General features: G+C 39.2%; 1 protein-coding gene across 1 annotated transcript in view; it reads right to left on the bottom strand.

Annotated features, from left to right (window-relative positions):
* SLC9C2 (solute carrier family 9 member C2 (putative)) overlaps positions 1–22,732 on the bottom strand; it is a gene marked incomplete at both ends in the record, with an annotated part of 96,686 nt that overhangs the window by 32,964 nt on the left and 40,990 nt on the right. Inside the window, 2 exon segments of the mRNA XM_082655214.1 lie at positions 10,329–10,380; positions 20,099–20,248. Of these exon segments, the coding sequence (XP_082511340.1) occupies positions 10,329–10,380; positions 20,099–20,248 (202 nt within the window).

Here is a 22,732-nt window from a genome sequence, read left to right on the forward strand (position 1 = left end):
TTGCTTTATTTCTTTTATATTAACGTCCATTTGTTAGGACGTTACCATATGCCAGGCTCTCTACTAGATACTTTTGCACACACTGAGAGCTTGGCCCACAGCCCCCATATGAGAAAAACACACCCGAGAAGTTTTGTATAAAATCCTAGGACTCCCCTGTAGGTTTCAACTCCAGCAGAGTGACTGTAGATGCTCAAGAAATGATACCCCTTGCAGCTCCACATTCCTTTGCAAAGTAAAGCAAAACAAAAACAACACCCTCTGTCAAAGGTAATCTTCATGTGTCTTTTTCTTACAACCTTAAGGCAGGGGTCCCCAACCCCTGGGCCATGGAACAGCACCAATCCGTGGCCTGTTAGGAACCAGGCCACACAGCAGGAGGTGAGCGGCGGGCGAGCGATCAAAGCTTCATCTACATTTACAGCCATTCCCCATCACTTGCATTACTGCCTGAGCTCCACCTCCTGTCAGATCAGTAGTGGCATTAGACTCTCATACAAGTGTGAACCCTACTGTGAACAACACATGCAACGGATCTAGGTTGCGTGCTTCTTATGAGAATCCAATGCCTGATGATCTGAGGTGGAGCTGAGGCGGTGATGCTAGTGCTGGGGAGCGGCTGCAAATACAGATTATCATTAGCAGAGAGGTTTGACTGCACAGAGACCATAAAAAATCAACTGCTTGCAGACTCAAATCAAAACCCTATCAGTGAGTGGAAAGTGACAATTAAGCTGCATCTGGTGGCAGGCTTTAAGTCAGAATCCGACAGTTATTTTAGGCCGTGCATGGCCCACCCGTTATTTTATTTTATTTCTTTTACCCATTATTTTATTCTCCACCTCCATCCGCACCTCTTTCCCGCACTCCACACTTGTCTCAATCACAGTTTTGGTAAGCCCACAAGCTAACCCTAGCCAAAATGAGTAAAAAACAAGCATCACTGGAGGGCTTCTTTGAAAACGGGTAAAGACCTGATGATGATACAGCAGAAGACTCTAAGACTGTCAACAAAAAGAAAGCTGCATTTAAAAGAAAATACTGGGGGTGGGGGTGGGGGTGGGGGGGCAGAGTCAAGATGGCAGCATGGGAGGACACAGAGTTCATGTCGCCCCACAACTAGGATGCCTGCTGGACACTGGTGGGGGAACTCGACGCCCAAGGAGGCGGGAGGAACCCCTGAGTGACTGGATAGGATGTGGGGGTAGTGAGGGGGAAGGAGAAGTGGAGGCCGGACAGGACCAGCACTGCTGAGGGGTGGCTGGGAGAGAGGAAGGGTTCCCATGCCTGCAGGGACCCTCAGGGATGCAGAGGATAGAGGGAACCACACCTAGTGTTTTCCCTACCCAATCGGCCCGCAAGAAGCCTGCTGGGCTTCCAGGCTGAGTCCTTCACCCTCTAAGGCCCCCTCTGAAAGACGTTGGTCCTGGGCGGGGGGGGGTGGGGGGGGGTGGGACCAAAAGGAGAAGCGGACAGGGAGGGGCCCTCCGGGATTGGAGGATCAGGGGAAGTACCATGGGCGTTTTCCCCACGCAATCGGGCCCCCGGGAAGCCTGCTCCTGGGCCTGATCGTCCACCTCCAAGGCTCCCTCCAGCTGCGGGGGTCCTAGGGGCATGGGGTGGGGGCCAGAAGAAGAGAGGCCAATGGGAAGGGACCCTCTGGGATCAGAGTTGGGGGGAACATGCCTAGCGTTTCCCCCACCCACTGGTGCCCAGGGAGCCTGCTGTGGTCCTGGACCTGGTCCCCTGCCCACTCCTGGGCCCCTCCTGCCACATTGAGCCTAACTCTCACCTCCCACCCCTCAGGGCCTTTTCAGGCCCTGTGGGACCTAAGCATAGGCCCCGCCAACTGCCTAAACCCTGCTCCTGCCTAAGCCCCACCCACAACAGCCAAGACCTTGTCCCTTTTTCTCCTCTTTTTCGCTATTGTGATTCTGTTTCACCTTCCAGTTGTATTCAGTATTTTTATTTTTTTATTTAAAAAGATATTTTTATTTTTTTATATTTTTACTTTTTCTAACATATCTGTTAGTTTTCTATATATATTTTTATTTATAAAAATACATGGAGAAATTTATATTTTTTATTTTTATATTTTTATTTTTTCTAACATATATATATTTTTTTCTAACATATCTGTATTTTATCTATATTTCTATTTTTCCTAACATATCTGTTAGTTTTCTAATCTTATTTTCTGTTTTACTCTTTGATATTGTTCTGCTCCTTTTTTTTTTCTTTTCCTGCTCTGCAAGGCTTGCAGGATCTTGATTCACGAGCCAGGGGTCAGGCCTGAGCTCCTGCAGTGGGAACTCTGAGTCCAAACAATGGGACTAACACAGAACCTCAGACCCCAGGGAATATTCATCAGAGTGAGGTCTCCTGGAGGTTCTCATCTTGGCAATAAGACCCAGCTCTACCTAACAGCCTACAAACTCCAGTGTTGGAAGCCTCAGGCCAAACAACCAGTAAGACAGGAACAAAATCCCACCCATCAGAAAAAAAACAATGAGATGACAAAAATATATGTCACAGATGAAGGACCAAGGTAAAAACCAACAAGACCAAATAAATGAAGAGGAAATAGGCAATCTACCTGAAAAAGAATTCAGAGTAATGATAGTAAAGATGATCTAAAACCTTGGAAATAGAATGGAGGCACAGATCGAGAAAATAAGAGAACTGTTTAACAAAGATCTAGAAGAACTAAAGAACAAACAGAGATGAACAACATAATAATTGAAATGAAAAATACACTAGAGGGAATCAAGAGCAGAAAAAATGAGGCAGAAGAATGAATAAGTGAGCTGGAAGACAGAATGGTGGAAATAACTGCTGAGGAGCAGAATAAAGAAAAAGTAATGAAAAGAACTGAAGACAATCACAGAGACCTCTGGGACAACACTAAATGCACCAACATTCAAATTATAGGGGTCCCAGAAGAAGAATAGAAAAAGAAAGAGTCTGAGAAAATATTTGAAGAGATTATAGGTGAAAACTTCCCAAACATGGGAAAGGAAATAGTCACCCAAGTCCACGAAGTGCAGAGAGTCCCATACAGGATAAACCCTAAGAAAAACACACCAAGACACATATTAATCAAACTAACAAAAATTAAACTCAAAGAAAAAATATTAAGAGCAGCAAGAGAAAAACCAAAAATAATATACAAAAGAATCCCCATAAGGTTATCAGCTGATTTTTCAGCAGACACTCTGCAGGCCAGAAGGGAGTGGCAGGATATACTAAAAGTGAAGAAAGAGAAAAACCTACAACCAAGATTACTCTACCCAGCAAGGATCTGATTCAGATTCGATGGAGAAATCAAAAGCTTTACAGACAAGACAAATCAAAAGCTAAGAGAATTCAGCACCACCAAACCAGCTTTACAACAAATGCTAAAGAAACTTCTCTAGGTGGGAAACACAAGAGAAGAAAATGACCCACAAAAAAACCCCATAACAATTAAGAAAATGGTGATAGGAACATACATATCGATAATAAACTTGAATGTAAATGGATTAAATGCTCCAACCAAAAGACACAGGCTCGCTAAATGGATACAAAAACATGACCCATATATATGTTGTCTATAAGAAACCCACTTCAGACCTAGGGACACATACAGACTCAAAGTGAAGGCATGGAAAAAGATATTCCATGCAAATGGAAATCAAAAGAAAGCTGGAGTAGCAATACTCATATCAGATAAAATAGACTTTAAAATAAAGACTGTTACAAGAGATAAGGAAGGACATTACATAATGATCAAGGGATCAATCCAAGACGAAGATATAACAATTATAAATATTTACGCACCCAACACAGGAGCACCTCAATACATAAGGCAAATGCTAACAGCCATAAAAGGGGAAATCGACGGTAACACAATAATAGTGTGGTGTAACACCACACTTACACCAATGGACAGACCATCCAAACAGAAAATAAATAAGGAAACACAAGCTTTAAATGACACAACAGACCAGAAAGATTTAACTGATATTTATATGACATTCCACCTGAAAGTGGCAGAATACACTTTCTTCTCAAGTGCACAAGCACTTGTTTCTTCTAAAGCATTGTTTCTTTCTTTTTTTAAAAACAGATCTTTATTGGAGTATAATTGCTTCACAACACTGTGTTAGTTTCTGTTGTACAACAAAGTGAATCAGCCATATGCATACACATATCCCCATATCCTCTCCCTCTTGAGCCTCCCTCCCACCCTCCCTGCCCTACCTCTCTAGGTCATCGGAAAGCATTGAGCTGATCTCCCTATACTACGCTGCTTCCCACTAGCTAATTATTTTACACTCGGTATTGTATATATGTCAATATGAAGCATCTTTTCTTACCACAATGCTATGAGATTACAAATCAATTACAGGAAGAAAAACCTGTAAAAAACACAAATATATGGAGGCTAAACATGCAATACTACATAACCAAGAGATCACAGAAGAAATTAAAAAATACACAGAAACAAATGACAATGAAAACAGGACCACCCAAAACCTATGGGATGCAGCAAAAGCAGTTCTAAGAGGGAATTCAATCTCACCTCAAGAAACAAGAAAAATCTCAAATAAAAAATCTAACCTTACACCTAAAGGAACTAGAGAAAGAAGAACAAACAAAACCCAAAGTTAGTAGATGGAAAGAAACCATAAAGATCAGAGCAGAAATAAATGAAATAGAAATGAAGAAAACAATAGCAAAGATCAATAAAACTGAAAGTTGGATCTTTGAGAAGATAAACAAAACTGATAAACCTTTAGCCAGACTCATCAGGAAAAAAAGGGAGTGGATGCAAATCAATAAGATTAGAAATGAAAAAGGAGAAATCACAACTGACACTGCAGAATACAAAGGATTATGAGACTACTACAAACAACTATATGCCAATAAAATGGACAACCATGAAGAAATGGAAAAATTCTTGGAAAGGTACAATTTTCCAAGACTGAACCAGGAAGAATTAGAAAATATAAACAGACTTATCACAAGTAAAGAAATTGAAACTGTAATTAAAAATATTCCAACAAACAAAAGTCCAGGACCAGATGGCTTCACAGGCGAATTCTATCGAACATGTAGAGAAGAGCTAACACCTATCCTTCTCAAACTCTTCCAAAAGACTGCAGAGGGAGGAACACTCTCAAATTCGTTCTACAAGGCCACCATCACCCTGATACCAAAACCAAACAAAGATATCACAAAAAAAGAAAATTGGAGACCAATATCACTGATGAACATAGATGCAAAAATCCAGAACAAAATACTAGCAAACAGAATCCAACAACACATTAAAAGGATCACACACCATGATCAAGTGGGATTTATCCCAGAGATGCAAGGATTCTTCAATATATGCAAATCAATCAATGCGATACATCATACTAACAAATTAAGGAATAAAAACCATATGATCATCTCAACAGAGGCAGAAAAAGATTTTGCCAAAATTCAACACCAATTTATGATAAAACTCTCTAGAAAATGGGCATAGAGGTAACCTACCTCAACATAATAAAGGCCATATACAACAAACCCAGAGCAAACATTCTCAATGGTGAAAAACTGAAAGCATTTCCTCTAAGATCAGGAAGAAGACAAGGATGTCCACTCTTGCCACTCTTCAACATAATTTTGGAAGTCCTAGCCATGGCAATCAGAGAAGAAAAAGAAATAAAAGGAATACAAATTGGAAAAGAAATAGTAAAACTGTCACTGCTTGCAGATGACAAGATACTACACATAGATAATCCTAAAGATGTCACCAGAAAACTATTAGAACTAATCAGTGAATTTGGTAAGGTTGCAGGATACAAAATTAATGCACAGAAATCTCTGGCATTCCTATACACTAACAACAAAAAATCTGAAAGAGAAATTAAGGAAACACTCCCATTTACTATTGCAACAAAAAGAATAAAATACCTAGGAATAAACCTACCTAAGCAGGCAAAAGACTTGTACTCAGAAAACTACAAAACACTGATGAAAGAAAACAACAATGACATAAACAGATAGAGAAATACACCATGTTCTCGGATTGGAAAAATCAATATTGTGAAGACGACTATATTACTGAAAGAAATCTACAGATTCAATGCAATCCCTATCAAACTATCAATGGCATTCTTCACAGAATTAGAACAAAAAATTGTACAGTTTATATGGAAACACAAAAGACCCCGAAGAGCCAAAGTAATCTTGAGAAGGCAAAACGCAGCTGGAGGAATCAGGCTCCTCGACTTCAGACTATACTACAAAGCTACAGCAATCAAGACAGTATGGTACTGGCACAAAAACAGAAATATGTATCAGTGGTACAGGACAGAAAGTCCAGAGATAAACCCACACATCTATGGTCGCCTAATTTATGACAAAGGAGGCAAGGACATACAATGGAGAAAACACAGCCTCTTCAATAAGTGATGCTGGGAAAACTGGACAGCTACATGTAAAAGAATGAAATTAGAACACTCCCCACCACCATACCCAAAAATAAACTCAAAATCGATTAAAGACCTAAATGTAAGACTGGACACTATAAAACTCTTAGAGGAAAACATAGGAAAAACATTTTTTGAGATAAACCACAGCAAGATCTTTTTTGATCCACCTCCTAGAGTAGTGAAAATAAAAACCAAAATAAACAAGTGGGACCTAATTAAACTTAAAAGCTTTTGCACAGCAAAGGAAGCCATAAACAAGATGAAAAGACAACCCTCAGAATGGGAGAAAATATTTGCAAACGAAGCAACGTCACAAAGGATTCATCTCCAAAATATACAAAGAGCTCATGGAGCTCAATATCAAAAAAACAAACAATTCAACTAAAAACAGGGTGGAAGACCTAAATAGACATTTCTCCAAAGAAGACATACAGATGGCCAAGAGGTACATGAAAAGATCTCAACATCACTAATTATTAGAGAAAGGCAAATTAAAACTACAATGAAGTATCACCTCACACCAGTCAAAATGGCCATCATCAAAAAATCTACACACAATAAATGCTGGAGACGGTGTGGAGAAAAGGGAACCCTTTTGCACTGTTGGTGGGAAAGTAAATTGATACAGCCACTGTGGAGAGCAGTATGCAGGTTCCTTAAAAAACTATATATAGAACTACCATATGACCCAGCAATCCCACTACTGGGCATATACCCTGAGAACACCATAATTCAAAATGACACATGGGGGCTTCCTTGGTGGCACAGTGGTTAAGAATCCACCTGCCAATGCAGGGGACAAGGGTTCAAGTCCTGGTCTGGGAAGATCCGACATGCCGCAGAGCAACTAAGCCTGTACGCCATAACTCCTGAGCCTGTGCTCTGGAGCCCATGTGCCCCAACTACTGAATCCCATGTGCCACAACTACTGAATCCCGCGTGCCACAACTACTGAAGCCTGCACACCTAGAGCCCATGCTCTGCAACAAGAGAAGCCACCACAATGAGAAACCCGCGCACCGCAACGAAAAGCCCCCACTCATCGCAACTAGAGAAGAGACTGCATGCAGCAACAAAGACTCAACACAGCCAAAAATAAATAAATTTAAATAAAATTTTTTAAAAAAAGGACACATGTACCCCAATGTTCATTGCAGCACTATTTATAATAGCCAGGACATGGAAACAACCTAAATGTCCAACAACAAATGAATGAATAAAGAAGATGCAGTACATATATACAATGGAATATTACACAGCCATAAAAAGGAATGAAATTGGGTCATTTGTAGAGATGTGGATGGACCTAGAGTCTGTCATACAGAGTGAAGTAAGCCAGAAAGAGAAAAACAAATATTGTATAGTAACGCATATATGTGGATTCTAGAAAAATGGTACAGATGAACCTATTTGCAGTGCAGGAATATAGATGTAGATGTAGAGAACAGACATATGGACACGGGGGTGGGGAAGGGGAGGGTGGGATGAATTGGGAGATTAGGTTTGACATAAACACACTACCATGGGTAAAATAGATTGCTAGTGGGAACCTGCTGTATAGTACAGGGAGCTCAGCTCGGTGCTCTGTGATGACCTAGATGGGTGGAATGGGGGCAGTGGGAGGGGGACCAAGAGGGAGGGGATATAGGTATACATATAGCTGATTCACTTCATTGTTACAGCAGAAACTAACATCACATTGTAAAGCGATTATACTCCAATAAAAATTTAAAAATTAAAAAAAAAGAAAGAAAATACCAAGAGTCTTACTTACAGGTTCATTGCAACAGGTGATTCACATTCTCCAAGCCCACTTTGTATAATATGTGGTGACCTGCTATCCAATGAAACTATGAAACCTTCAAAACTGCTTTGCCACATGGAGACCAAGCATGCTGCATTAAAAGACAAGCCTTTGGAGTTTTTAAAAGAGAAAAGTGTGAACACGAAGAACAGAAGCAATTATTGAAGGCCACCATTTCATCAAATGTGTCTGCACTGAGAGCATCATTCTTAGTGGCTAACTGCATTGCTAAACCTAAGAAGCCCTTTACTATTGGTGAAGAGTTGATCCTGCCTGCTGCTAAGGACATTTGTCATGAACTTTTAGGAGAGGCTGCAGTTCAAAAGGTGACACGTGTTCCTCTTTCGGCTAGCACCATAACTAGATGAATTGGTGAAACAGCAGAGGTTAGTGAGGCACAACTGTTAGAGAGGATTAATGAGTCACCGTGGTACGCAATCCAGGTTGACGAGTCTACTGATGTTGACATCAAGGCAACAATGCTTGTCTTTGTGCGATATATATTTCATGTGCATGAGGATATGTTATGTGTACTTTTGCTGCCAACCAACACCACAGCTGCAGAACTATTCAAGTCTCTGAATGATTACATAACAGGAAAACTGAATTGGTCATTTTGTGTCAGTATATGCACGGATGGAACAGCTGCCATGACTAGACATCTTTCTGGTTTCACTACTCGGGTCAAAGAGGTCGCTTCTGAATGTGAGTCTACGCACTGTGTCATCCACAGAGAAATGCTGGCTAGCCGAAAAATGTCACCTGAACTTAACAACGTTTTGCAGGATATGATTAAAATTATCAACTACATTAAAGTACACGTCCTTAACTCATGTCTGTTCGCGCAGCTCTGTGAGGAGATGGACGCAGGGCACACACGTCTTCTCTTATACACAGAAGTGAGATGGCTTCTAAAGGTAGATCACTGGCCAGAGTTTCTGAGTTACAAGAGCCGCTCCAGAGATTTCTTTTAGAAAAACAGTCACCACTGGCAGCATATTTCAGTGACACAGAATGGGTCGCAAAACTTGCTTACTTGTGTGACACATTCAACCTGCTCAACGAACTCAATCTGTCACTTCAGGGGAGAACGACAACTGTGTTCAAGTCGGCAGATAAAGTGGCTGCATTCAAAGCCAAACTGGAATTATGGGGGTGATGAGGGAACACTGGGATTTTTGACATGTTTTAAACATTAGCAGAGATTTTGAAAGAGACTGAGCCAGGGCCTTCTTTCTCCCACCTGGTGTATGATCACCTACCTCAGCTTTCAAAAGAGTTTGAGCATTACTTCCCAACCACAAAAGACCCCCGAACTGGGAAGGAATGGATCTGCGACCCATTTGTGAATAAGCCAGGCGAATCGACTCTGTCCCTGCTAGAAGAGGATCAACTGCTTGAGGTGGCAAATGACAGTGGCCTTAAAAGTACGGTTGAGACAACTTCAAATCTCCATAGGTTCTGGATCAAAGTCAAGGCAGAATACCCTGAGATTGCCACAAAAGCACTGAAAAGCCTGCTTCCATTTCCAACATCCTATCTTTGTGAAGCAGGGTTTTCTGCAGTGACAGCCACCAAAATGAGATTACGGAGTAGACTGGACATAAGCAACACAACGTAATAATAATAGAAATAAAGTGCACAATAAATGTAATGTGCTTGAATCATCCTGAAACCATCCCCCCCACCCACCGTCTGTGGAAAAATTGTTTTCCAAGAAACTGGTCCCTGGTGCCAAAAAGGTTGGGGACCACTGCCTTAGGGAATCTGATCTTGCCACCTTAATACACTTTCTGCACTCTTCATTTTTTCTTTCATGCTTCCATAGCAAATAATAGAACTCCTCTAACTTTCTGCAATTATCTATTGACATGCTCACACTTCCCACCAGTATCTACACTTTATGTACACCTGGCCCATTAAACGGATTCAAAAAATGCTTATTGAACGAATAAATGAATGAGTGAATGATTGAATGAAAGCATGAACTTGTCTTCCTTTGGTTAAATTATGGGATGATAAGATGTGATTTCAGGAAATTAGATATTCCAACTACTTACCTAGTTCTTTGACAGCATCTCGTTTGTTGGTTTCCAAAATTTCATATAATTTCTGTGAGAAGTTAAAAAAAACATTAATTTCTAATTACACCAAGTGCATTACTGGCTTTAAAACCTGAGAAAAAGAAGTATGGTAGGGGCTTCCCTGGTGGCGCAGTGGTTAAGAACCCGCCTGCCAATGCAGGGGACACAGGTTCAGGCCCTGGTCCAGGAAGATCCCACATGCCACGGAGCAACTAAGCCCGTGCACTGCAACTACTGAGCCTATGCTATAGAGCCTGCAAGCCACAACTACTGAAGCCCGCGCACCTAGAGCCCGTGCTCCACTACAAGAGAAGCCACCGCAATGAGAAGCCTGTGCACCACAACGAAGAGTAGCCCCCGCTCGCCACAACTAGAGAAAGCCCGCGTGCAGCAATGAAGACCCAACGCAGCCAAAAATAAATTAATTAAATAGACAAAATTTAAAAAAAAAAAGAAGTACGGTAGAAGAAATCTCACTTAGATTAGCGTTTGGGGGAGATATTTAGCTCAAATCTTCCCTCTCTGTCAATTCTGCTGCTTTCCCCAGGCTCACACTCATAGTGCAATGGATGCTGTGTAGTAGCTTACATAACTACTGTGCCTAATATTTCTTAGAAAAGACTAGTGTACACTCCACTGTGCATCAAGGAGAATTCTCATAGATAGCGTGCCACGAGAGGGTGGCCAACAGAGAAGCTGTTTGGGAAGCCAGTCTATCGGGAGTGCAAAAACGAGTGGAATAATGAGAAAATATGGTGTCAAGTAGGTCATGTTTCCTACAGATAACTCCTGACATAACTGAAGAAACAGGTCCACTCTGGGTTAACCCATCTCTGTTCATTCACACAATAGGTATTTGTCCAATTCCCACCATGTCCCAGGCATGGCTCTACATGGAGCTTGCCCTCTAGGTTTGAGTCCTTCTGGAGCTTCCGCTTGGCCACATCAACAGCTCTGGGACTAAACAACTGACAGTTCTCTAGGATGGTCAGGTACAGATGGCTGAAATTCTGCACCCAAATCATGCATGGTATCTTCCTATTTACAAGGAACAACTGATTTGTTATCTAAAGTTTAAGCAGTTAAAGTTAAGTGTGTGTTGTTTTGTTTAGAGAAGTCATATTAATCACTCATTTTGGATATAAGAATGAAGTATACAATTTTTTTTTTTTTTTTTTGGCCACCGCACGTCTTGCAGGATCTTCGTTCCCCGACCAGGGATGGAATCCGTACCCTTGGCAGTGAAAGCACGGAGTCCTAACTACTGGACTGCCAGGGAATTCCCTGAGTATATAATTTTTATTAAATTATTTCTTCTCACTTGATAACACTGAATCAGCAATGTGAAGGTACCAAATTATTAGCCTCCACATGACACCCACATACTGTGCTCCAGCCCTGCTTGCAACAGTTCATAGACAGCAGCTAAGCCCCCTTCATACTACCAGCTCTGTAAAACTGCCACAGAATGACGTTGCATAAGACACCATTAGGAACCGACTCCTGCCCACAAAGAGAAAATAACCATGAAAGCCTAGACATACATGCGACTTCTCTAAAGGTGAGCTGCCACTGGCCAGGTTCTTGAACCGTGTCACTTTCAGAATAAACACCAGTCTGATATCTAAACACATCTCAATAAGACATTTAAATGTTTACTGAAGTCTCCTTTAAAAATGCCAAAGGGGAATTCTTTTCATGTCTTACACTTCCTGGCAAATCTCTGCCCCCAAATCGCTATGCCTTCACCCAAACTCCTCAAAGCACATTCTTAACTTCCCCCACTGGCTCTTGTTTTTCTTCTCTCCTCTTCCTGTTTCTGAAATATTTTCTCCTGTGAATAGCTTTATGTTCTTTCTAATAGAGATCAACCTAAACTTTCAGTAGTTCTTTTAATTTTCTTCTCCAATATTCTAAGTAAATCAACAGGATAGAATTCTGTTGCACATTAATATCTGATCCAGTAATCAATACTCCTGTGATAAATCTAGATAATATTTCTCTATCCAGTCTATAAGGATATCATATAAGATGTCAGATGCCTTCCTAAAATTCAGGTATACTCTTCCTATAGTGGTACCTGATTATAAAAAAGAAATCTTAAATGCTAAAGATATTTAACAATATATCTTTTATGTATTTTAGAAATGAAAAATTAAAACATTAAATTAGGTGTCTTCACAGCCTCTCCCTCTCCTGAATTTGATAAAGAAAGAGGCTCTCTTTCTTGGCTGAGAACCTGAGGCAACCAACAGTCATCACAAAAAATAGGCATAACAACCGGAAGACATAACCCCCAGCGCACCCTGATTTTGTTTTTACGCACACAATTATAAGACCTAGGGCTTCAGTAATTAGGATTTAAATTCATTCTTGGATTAAAACTCAGGAGTCTCACTTGGGCTGAGAAAACACCCTTTAGCTATTGCTACTACTCAATTTAGATTTTCATCTACATATATGAAAATATAACCCCAAATCACCAAACACTGGGTGGAAAAACTGAATGAAAGATAAGAACCAAACACAACAAATAGAAGAATGAACCTCAAAGAAGCGGAATTGATACAGGAAACAGAAATTCTTAAAATAAAGAGGTTCAAGAGAATATCACATTCTTTTAAAAACAAAAAAGAAACAGTTACTATGAAAAAGAAGCAATCAAAGTTCTTGATTGCTTGACAAAAAGTATTTGCCAAAAACAAAGTTAACAGATGGACTGAATAACAGAATAGACACAGCTAAAGACTGACTTAGGAACCTGGAAAATCACACTGGGGGTTCTCAATACAAAGAGGAAAGAGTTGAAAGTTATGAGGAAAGTTGAAAGAGGGACTCAACACAGATATTCAAAACTCTTTAAAAAGAGTGCCAAAAGGAGAAAATAGAAACCACAGAGGGGAGAAAATAATCAAATAAGTAATGGAAGGAGGATGGTAATCTTCAGATTATAAAGGCTCCACCATGTGCTGAATGGGACAAATTTAAAAAAAAAATCACACGTAGACATATCTTGGTGAAATTTCAGAACTCCAAGGATAAAAAGAAAATCCCAAAGACTTTAAAGAATGAGGGAAAAAGTCACCTACAAAAGCAAAAGTAAAATCAGTCTTGTATCAGCAATGCTGAAGACAGAGGGGCAATGACTTCAGGAAAATGGTTTTGGAGAGTCAAACTATTAAAATCAAAATCAAAACAAAAAGAATTTTGGACTTAGGGAAAATTTTTTGTACGTATGGAAAAAATTTCTTATGGACATAATCCAGCATAATAGAAAGGAAAGTAAAAAGGGAGCTCACATGAGACTCCAGAAAGAGTGGCTGAGGAATATAACCTAAAGGAAGAGAAGGAAGGTATTGTTAAAAAAAATTAATTCATTTGCTGTTTCATAGAGAAGGGTCTCCTTCAAGTACAAAAGGTTTAATGACATAGCATCCTATTTCCTTTGTTATGGATTCAATCAAATGATAGGTTCTAGAGTGAGTAACATTTATACAATCATAATATTTATATAATCATAAAGTAGAGGTTGTTTTTTGGTTTTCCATGTATAGAGTAATTTACTGAAAAGAATGAAGACAATTATACTTACAGCATAGAAGGTAAATGTTATAAACCGTCTGCCTGTAAAAATAATAACTCCAAAAATTTAAGAGAGAAAAAGAAAAGGTTAAAGGAGATGAATGTTTAATCTCCTTATATTGCACAGCAAAGAGTAAATAAAGGCTGTTTAGAAATAATAAATCAAGAATTAGATCCAGCAGAGGGCAGACAAAAGAAGCAAGAAGAACAACAAACCTGCAGCCTGTGGAACAAAAACCACATTCACAGAAACATAGACAAGATGAAAAGGCAGAGGGCTATGTACCACATGAAAGAACAAGATAAAACCACAGAAAAACAACTAAATGATGTGGAGATAGCCAACCTTCCAAAAAAAGAATTCAGAATAATGATAGTGAAGATGATACCGAACCTCAGAAAAAGAATGGAGGCAAAGATCGAGAAGATGCAAGAAATGTTTAACAAAGAACTAGAAGAATTAAAGAACAAACAAACAGATGAACAATACAATAACTGGAATGAAAACTACACTAGAAGGAATCAATAGCACAATAACTGAGGCAGAAGAACGGATAAATGACCAGGAAGAAGGAATGGTGGAATTCACTGCTGTGGAACAGAATAAAGAAAAAAGAATGAAAAGAAATGAAGACATCCTAAGAGACCTCTGGGACAACATTAAACACAACAACATCCGCATTATAGGGGTCCCAGAAGGATAAGAGAGAGAGAAAGGACCCGAGAAAATATCTGAAGAGATTATAGTCGAAACTTCCCTAACATGGGAAAGGAAATGGCCATCCAAGTCCAGGAAGCGCAGCAAGTCCCATACAGGATAAACCCAAGGAGAAACACACCGAGACACATAGTAATCAAATTGGCAAAAATTAAAGACAAAGAAAAATTATTGAAAGCAGCAAGGGAAAAATGACAAATAACATACAAGGGAACTCCCATAAGATTAACAGCTGATTTCTCAGCAGAAACTCTACAAGCCAGAAGGGAGTGGCATGATATACTTAAAGTGATGAAAGGGAAGAACCTACAACCAAGATTACTCTACCTGGCAAGGATCTCATTCAGATTCAATGGAGAAATCAAAACCTTTACAGACAAGCAAAAGCTAAGAGAATTCAGCACCACCAAACCAGTTCTACAACAAATGCTAAAGGAACTTCTCTAAGTGGGAAACACAAGAGAAGAAAAGGACCTACAAAAACAAACTCAAAACAACTAAGAAAATGGTCATAGGAACATACATATTGATAATTACCTTAAACATGAATGGGTTAAATGCTCCAACCAAAAGACACAGGCTTGCTGAATGGATACAAAAACAAGACCCATATATATGCTGTCTAAAAGAGACCCACTTCAGACCTAAGGACACAAACAGACTGAAAGTGAGGGGATGGAAAAAGATACTCCGTGCAAATGGAAATCGAAAGAAAGCTGGAGTAGCAATACTCGTATCAGACAAAATAGACTTTAAAATAAAGAATGTTACAAGAGACAAGGAAGGGGACTACATAATGATCAGGGGATCAATCCAAGAAGAAGATATAACAATTATAAATATATATGCACCCAACGTAAGAGCACCTCAATACATAAGGCGACTGCTAACAGCTATAAAAGAGAAAATCGACAGCAACACAATAAGAGTGGGTACTTTAACACCTCACTTACACCAATGGACAGATCATCCAAAATGAAAATAAATAAGAAACATAAGGTTTAAATGACACGATAGACCAGATAGATTTAATTGATAGTTATAGGACAGTCCATCCAAAAACAGCAGATTACACTTTCTTCTCAAGTGCACATGGAACATTCTCCAGGACAGATCACAACTTGGGTCACAAATCAAGCCTCAATAAATTTAAGAAAACTGAAATCATATCAAGCATCTTTTCTGACCACAACGCTATGAGATTAGAAATGAATTACAGGGAAAAAAACGTAAAAAACACAAACACATGGAGGCTAAACAATACGTTACTAAATAACCAAACGATCACTGAAGAAATCAAAGAGGAAATGAAAAAATACCTACAGACAAATGACAATGAAAACACGATGATCCAAACCCTGCGGGATGCAGCAAAAGCAGTTCTAAGAGGGAAGTTTACAGCTATACAAGCCTACCTCAAGAAACAAGAAAAATCTCAAATAAACAATCTAAACTTACACTTAAAGGAAGTTGAGAAAGAAGAACAAACAAAACCCAAAGTTAGCAGAAGGAAAGAAATCATCAAGATCAGAGCAGAAATAAATGAAATAGAAACAAAGAAAACAACAGCAAAGATGAATAAAACTAAAAACTGGTTCTTTGAGAAGATAAGCAAAATTGATAAACCATTAGCCAGACTCATCAAGAAAAAGAGGGAGAGGACTCAAATCAATAAAATTAGAAATGAAAAAGGAGAAGTTACAACAGACACCGCAGAAATACAAAGCATCCTAAGAGACTACTACAAGCAACTCTATGCCTATAAAAAGGACAACCTGGAAGAAATGGACAAATCCTTAGAAAGGTATAACCTTCCAAGACTGAACCAGGAAGAAATAGAAAATATGAACAGACCAATCACAAATAATGCAATGGAAACTGTGATTAAAAATCTTCCAAAAAATGGAAGTCCAGGACCAGATGGCTTCACAGGTGAATTCTATTGAACATTTAGAGAGGAGCTAACACCCATCCTTCTCAAACTCTTCTAAAAAACTGCAGAATAAGGAACACTCCCAAACTCATTCTATGAGGCCACCATCTCCCTGATACCAAAACCAGACAAAGATACTACAAAAAAAGAAAATTACAGACCAATATCACCGATGAATATAGATGCAAAAAATCTCAACAAAATACTAGCAAACAGAATCCAACAACACATTAAAAGGATCATACACCATGATCAAGTAGGATTTATCCCAGAGATGCAAGGCTTCTTCAATATACGCAAATCAATCAATGTGATACACCATATTAACAAATTGAAGAAGAAAAACCATATGATCTTGATAGATGCAGAAAAAGCTTTTGACAAAACTCAACACCCATTTATGATTAAAAAAACTCTCCAGAAAGTGGGCATAGAGGGAACCTACTTCAACATAATAAAGGCCATATATGACAAACCCACAGCAAACATCATTCTCAATGGTGAAAATCTGAAAGCATTTCCTCTAAGATCAGGAACAAGACAAGGATGTCCTCTCTCATCACTATTATTCAACATAGTTTTGGAAGTCCTAGCCATGGCAACCAGAGAAGAAAAAGAAATAAAAGGAATACAAATTGGAAAAGAAGTAAAACTGTCACTGTTTGCAGGTGGCATGACACTATACATAGAGAATCCTAAAGATGCCACCAGAAAACTACTAGAGCTAATCAATGAATTTGGTAAAGTTGCAGGATACAAAATTAATGCACAGAAATCTGTTGCATTCCTATACACTAATGATGAAAAATCTGAAAGAGAAATTAAGGAAACACTCCCATTTACCAATGCAACTAAAAGAATAAAATACCTAGGAATAAACCTACCTAAGGAGACAAAAGACCTGTATGCAGAAATCTGTAAGACACTGATGAAAGAAATTAAATATGATATCAACAGATGGAGAGATATACCATGTTCTTGGATTAGAAGAATCAATATTTTGAAAATGACTATACTACCCAAAGCAATCTACAGATTCAATGCAATCCCTATCAAATTACCAATGGCATTTTTTACAGAACTAGAACAAAAAATCTTAAAATTTGTATGGAGACACAAAAGACCGCGAATAGCCAAAGCAGTCTTGAGGGAAAAAAACGGAGCTGGAGGAATCAGACACTCTGACTTCAGAGTCTACTACAAAGCTACAGTAATCAAGACAATATGGTACTGGCACAAAAACAGAAATACAAATCAATGGAACAAGATAGAAAGCCTAGAGATAAACTCATGCACATATGGTCAACTAATCTATGACAAAGGAGGCAAGGATATACAACGGAGAAAAGACAGTCTCTTCTATAAGTGGTGCTGGGAAAACTGGACAGCTACATGTAAAAGAATGAAATTAGAACACTCCCTAACACCATACAAAAATAAACTCAAAATGGATTAAAGAACTAAATGTAAGACAGGACACTATAAAACTCTTAGAGGAAACATAGGAAGAATACTCTTTGACATAAATCACAGCAAGATCTTTTTTGATCCACCTCCTAGAATAATGGAAATAAACAAATGGGACCTAATGAAACTTCAAAGCTTTTGCACAGCAAAGGAAACCACAAACAAGACGAAAAACAACCCTCAGAATGGGAGAAAATATTTGCAAATTAATCAACGGACGAAGGATTAATCTCCAAAATATATAAACAGCTCATGCAGCTCAATATTAAAAAAACAAACAACCCAATCCAAAAATGGGCAGAAGACCTAAATAGACATTTCTTCAAAGAAGACATACAGATGGCCAAGAAGCACATGAAAAGCTGCTCAACATCACTAATTATTAGAGAAATGCAAATCAAAACTACAATGAGGTATCACCTCACACCAGTTAGAAGGGGCATCATCAGAAAATCTACAAACAACAAATGCTGGAGAGGGTGTGGGGAAAAGGGCATCCTCTTGCACTGTTGGTGGGAATGTAAATTGATACAACCACTATGGAGAACAGTATGGAGGTTCCTTAAAGAACTAAAAATAGAATTACCATATGATCCAGCAATCCCACTACTGCACATGTACTCAGAGAAAACCATAATTCAAAAAGACACATGCGCCCCAATGTTCATTGCAGCACTATTTACAATAGCCAGGTCATGGAAGCAACCTAAATGCCCATCAACAGATGAATGGATTAAGAATATGTGGTACATATATACAGTGGAATATTACTCAGCCATAAAAAGGAACGAAATTGGGTCATTTGTAGAGACGTGGATGCATCTAGAGACTGTCATACAGAGTGAAGTAAGTCAGAAAGAGAAAAACAAATATCGTGTATTAACGCATATATGTGGAACCTAGAAAAATGGTACAGATGAACCGGTTTGCAGGGCAGAAATTGAGCCACAGATGTAGAGAACAAATGTATGGACACCAAGGGGGGAAAGCGACGGGGGGTGGGGGTGTGATGAATTGAGCAATTGGGACTGACATGTATACACTGATGTGTATAAAACTGATGACTAATAAGAACCTGCTGTATAAAAAATAAATAAAATAAAATTCCAAAAAAAGAATTAAATACATATGCATATTATTAAAATTATTATTGCCTAATAGTAGAGGAATTTAACCCAGGAGTGGTGGCTTTGGGGCTGTCTCTGGGAGATGGTAGAGTGGAGGGCTGAGAGGGATAATTTTATTTCTTTTATTATATTATTTCAAAGTTGCAAAATTATGCATGAATATTTTTTACCATAAGTGTTCTGTGTGTGTGTCTGTGTGTGTATATTCAAAGATCTTACCTCTTAGGCCATGGAATTGAATACTCTGAAGCAGAAAATCATAAAAGTTAAAGTTAAAATAGCCCTTTTAGGAACGTGACTCTGCTAAATTGCAGAGGGGCCTGAAGTGGACAGACTGGTGTGAGGGAAGCTGGTTAGGAGGTGATTCATTCCACCTATGAGTTCCTAATGTGCTTACGTCCTCATCTCCCATTTGGTACTTAACTCATACTGCCTGGAAATGAGGAGGATCTTGAATGATAAAAAAATAATAATAATAAATACGACCACTCATGCACTCCTCAGTACCAGCATTTGAAGTTTTCACTGTCAAATCTTTGTTCTCTTTCCCTCTCTCTCCCGCCACTTCAGACCTACCCTTTCCTTAAAGCCTTATTCACGTCTCATTTCCTATATGAAGCCTATTTCAAGTGTCCTACCCTTCGAGAGTGTTACAAAGACAGAATCTTTACTCTGCACTCAGAAAATAAAAATGAATAGATTTTCTTCTCTGAAGATCATAAATGAGTTTGATAATCATAGCTGAAATTTAAAGAGCAGAGACTGTTCTCTGCAGCACCTCGTATCACATAATAAACAACTGAATCCCTTTCACTTGATATAATTTATCTGTTGGGTCAAATACATGCAGAAATGGTCTTAAAAGAAATCAAGACACCTAAGTGATGTTTTCCCCAAATGACCAGTGCTTGTCCCTCACCTGATTTATGGATTTTCGGCTAGAAATTTGTTTTATTAAAAACTTGGTATCCTCTTGACTTTTGACATAGCCTTTTGTAATACTATACATCAAGCTGAGGCGCTTTTTGATCTGCACATCTACAATATTCATCAGCAGTGGTATTAGTACCTGGAATAACGGAGAGAAAAAAACTGAAAATTTAATGAGGAAAAGCACCCTCTAAGGCAGATGTTCTCAAAGTGTCATTTCTAACAAGCTTGTTAGAAACACAAATGTGACACCATTGCTGAAACACAAATTCTCAGGCCCCACTCCAGACCTGCTGAATCAGAAACTCTGGGGATGGGCCCCCATATCGGTGCTTTAACAAGTCCTCCAGGTGATTCTATGCACGCTCAAGTTTGAGAGCCACTCTAAAGAAATGAAAGCTCAACGAATAACTGTTCTGTAGCTTTAAGGGGAAATCCCTACCCTGCGCTTTCCCTCATTCTCCATATCACCAGTTTTCAGGGGACAAGAGAGGTCACCCCAATAACTTGGGTGATAGTAACCAACTGAATAAATCTCTCTACACCTCAGTTTCTCCACTTGTAAGATAAGGACCTTAGGGTATCTAAGATCCTCCTTAGCTCTGAATTTCTCAAATCATAAGCTGAGGAAGGAGAGTGCAGTGACTGAGGAGAGTGGGATTTTTAAATATAAACCTCCCTGGGTTCAAATACCAGCTCTGCTACTCACCAGCTCTGTGACCTTGAGCAAGTTACTTAGTGACTCTAAGGACTCAGTGTCCTCATCTGTTCAATGAGGATAATAATACCTAAGTACCAGAATTCCAGTGGAGTGGCCCTCACGAGCAATGCAGTGAATCACAGAGACAGATGCACATCAGAGCACAGGGAGGACGGTGAGGGGCCAGGTAACACAGGAGGAACATGTGACCAGGAAAAGGACATCACAGAGAAGGAGTCACAAGAGCAGAGAAGGGACAGATTTTTTTAAAACTGTTATTCTGGTTGTGAAACTTTGGGCAGAGGGAGAGATATTAAAGAGGTTTTTTATAAAGTTTTATTCCATGATGCACTGGCACCCCCTGGGCCAATCTGAAGTAAAGGTCTCCAATATTCTTCAAAGTTTTCCAATACAGATTTGTTTCTTTTGAAAGCCACACTCTGCTGAGACTGGCTATTAGGACACCTAACTTGATAGAGTGGTGACACCTACTTCACAGGGCTCTTATAATAATTTAACTAGATAATGTAAGTAAAGTGGTCTGCACAGTTCCTTGAACATAGTAACTGTTCAGTAAACAAAAGCTAATCATGACTATATTTACTTAAATACACTCCACTGGGACTTGTCAGAGCATGTTAAACAGAAATAGCAACTAGTTCACACTTTAAATAGGGTTGACTTCCACAATAACACATCTTTAAATCTTTATTTCACTCAGAGAGACTTTTCACAAAGTATTCCTTCTAAAATAATTATTTTACATTCATCTGCATAAGATCCCTGTATAAAAACTGCTTATCTAAGGACACCTCTACCTTCCACATTAAGACTTAGCCTCATTCTACATATCCTCATTTCTAGAGGCGTTTGTATTATGGTGGGTTATACCTTATGTCGACACTTTGCTCTAAACTCAGCTCATAAGGAAAAAATCATAAATAAATTGTGCATACAACTCTGTAGAGTCATCCTTATGAACACTAAAGTTTGGTAACATTAATAAAGAATCAAGGAAGGAACAAAAAAAGGAAGTCAACAAGCACAAGTCTGGGCATTCAGACGATTTTGCCTTTAAGATCACTATAAAATTGCTTGGAGAACGGGGACTAGATGGAGGATTCTAATGTATGCCTTTTGCCGTCAGGGTTTACAGCAATGTTTTTTCATATTAAGCCTCTATAACTTCAATACATACTAAAAGACTTATTTGATGTAATAAGAATTAAGCAACTCAAAAATATGGAGTGGCAAGTGAAATCATCTAGAGCACCCAAGTTAAAAGCTTATATAGGGCTTCCCTGGTGGCGCAGTGGTTGAGAGTCCGCCTGCCTATGCAGGGGACACGGGTTCGTGCCCCGGTCTGGGAAGATCCCACATGCCGCGGAGCGGCTGGGCCCGTGAGCCATGGCTGCTGAGCCTGCGCGTCCGGAGCCTGTGCTCCGCAACGGGAGAGGGCACAACAGTGAAGGGCCCGCGTACTGAAAAAAAAAAAAAAAAAAAAAAAAAAAAAAGCTTATATAACGCAACTGCATTGGAAAGAGAAAGGAGGCTTAAGAATGGAGACTGAAAATCTGAAGATCTACCTTCAGAATCAAAACCAGAGCCACGAAAAGAAGAAATGGTCATTGTTAAGGAGATTGAAGGCCACAGTAAAACTGAACTTCATAGGCAGTGGGCTATGTAAGTAGTGTGGGCTCTAGGGTAAATATTTTTATGCTTCTGCACAGTTAGGGCTTTATGAGCAAATTTTACTAAAACTTGGAGAACTTGTTTCTGGGTAATCCTGCTGCAGGGGCACCACTGTTTTCATTTATTCATTCAATACATAACTTATTAAGTACTAACTATATACTAGGTACCATTCTGGAGCCACAGGTTACATCAGTGACCAAAACAAAGATCCCTACCTTGTGGAAAGCA

This window comes from Grampus griseus (genome assembly GCF_964374135.1).
Source record: "Grampus griseus genome assembly, chromosome: 1".
Lineage (NCBI taxonomy): Eukaryota > Metazoa > Chordata > Mammalia > Artiodactyla > Delphinidae > Grampus > Grampus griseus.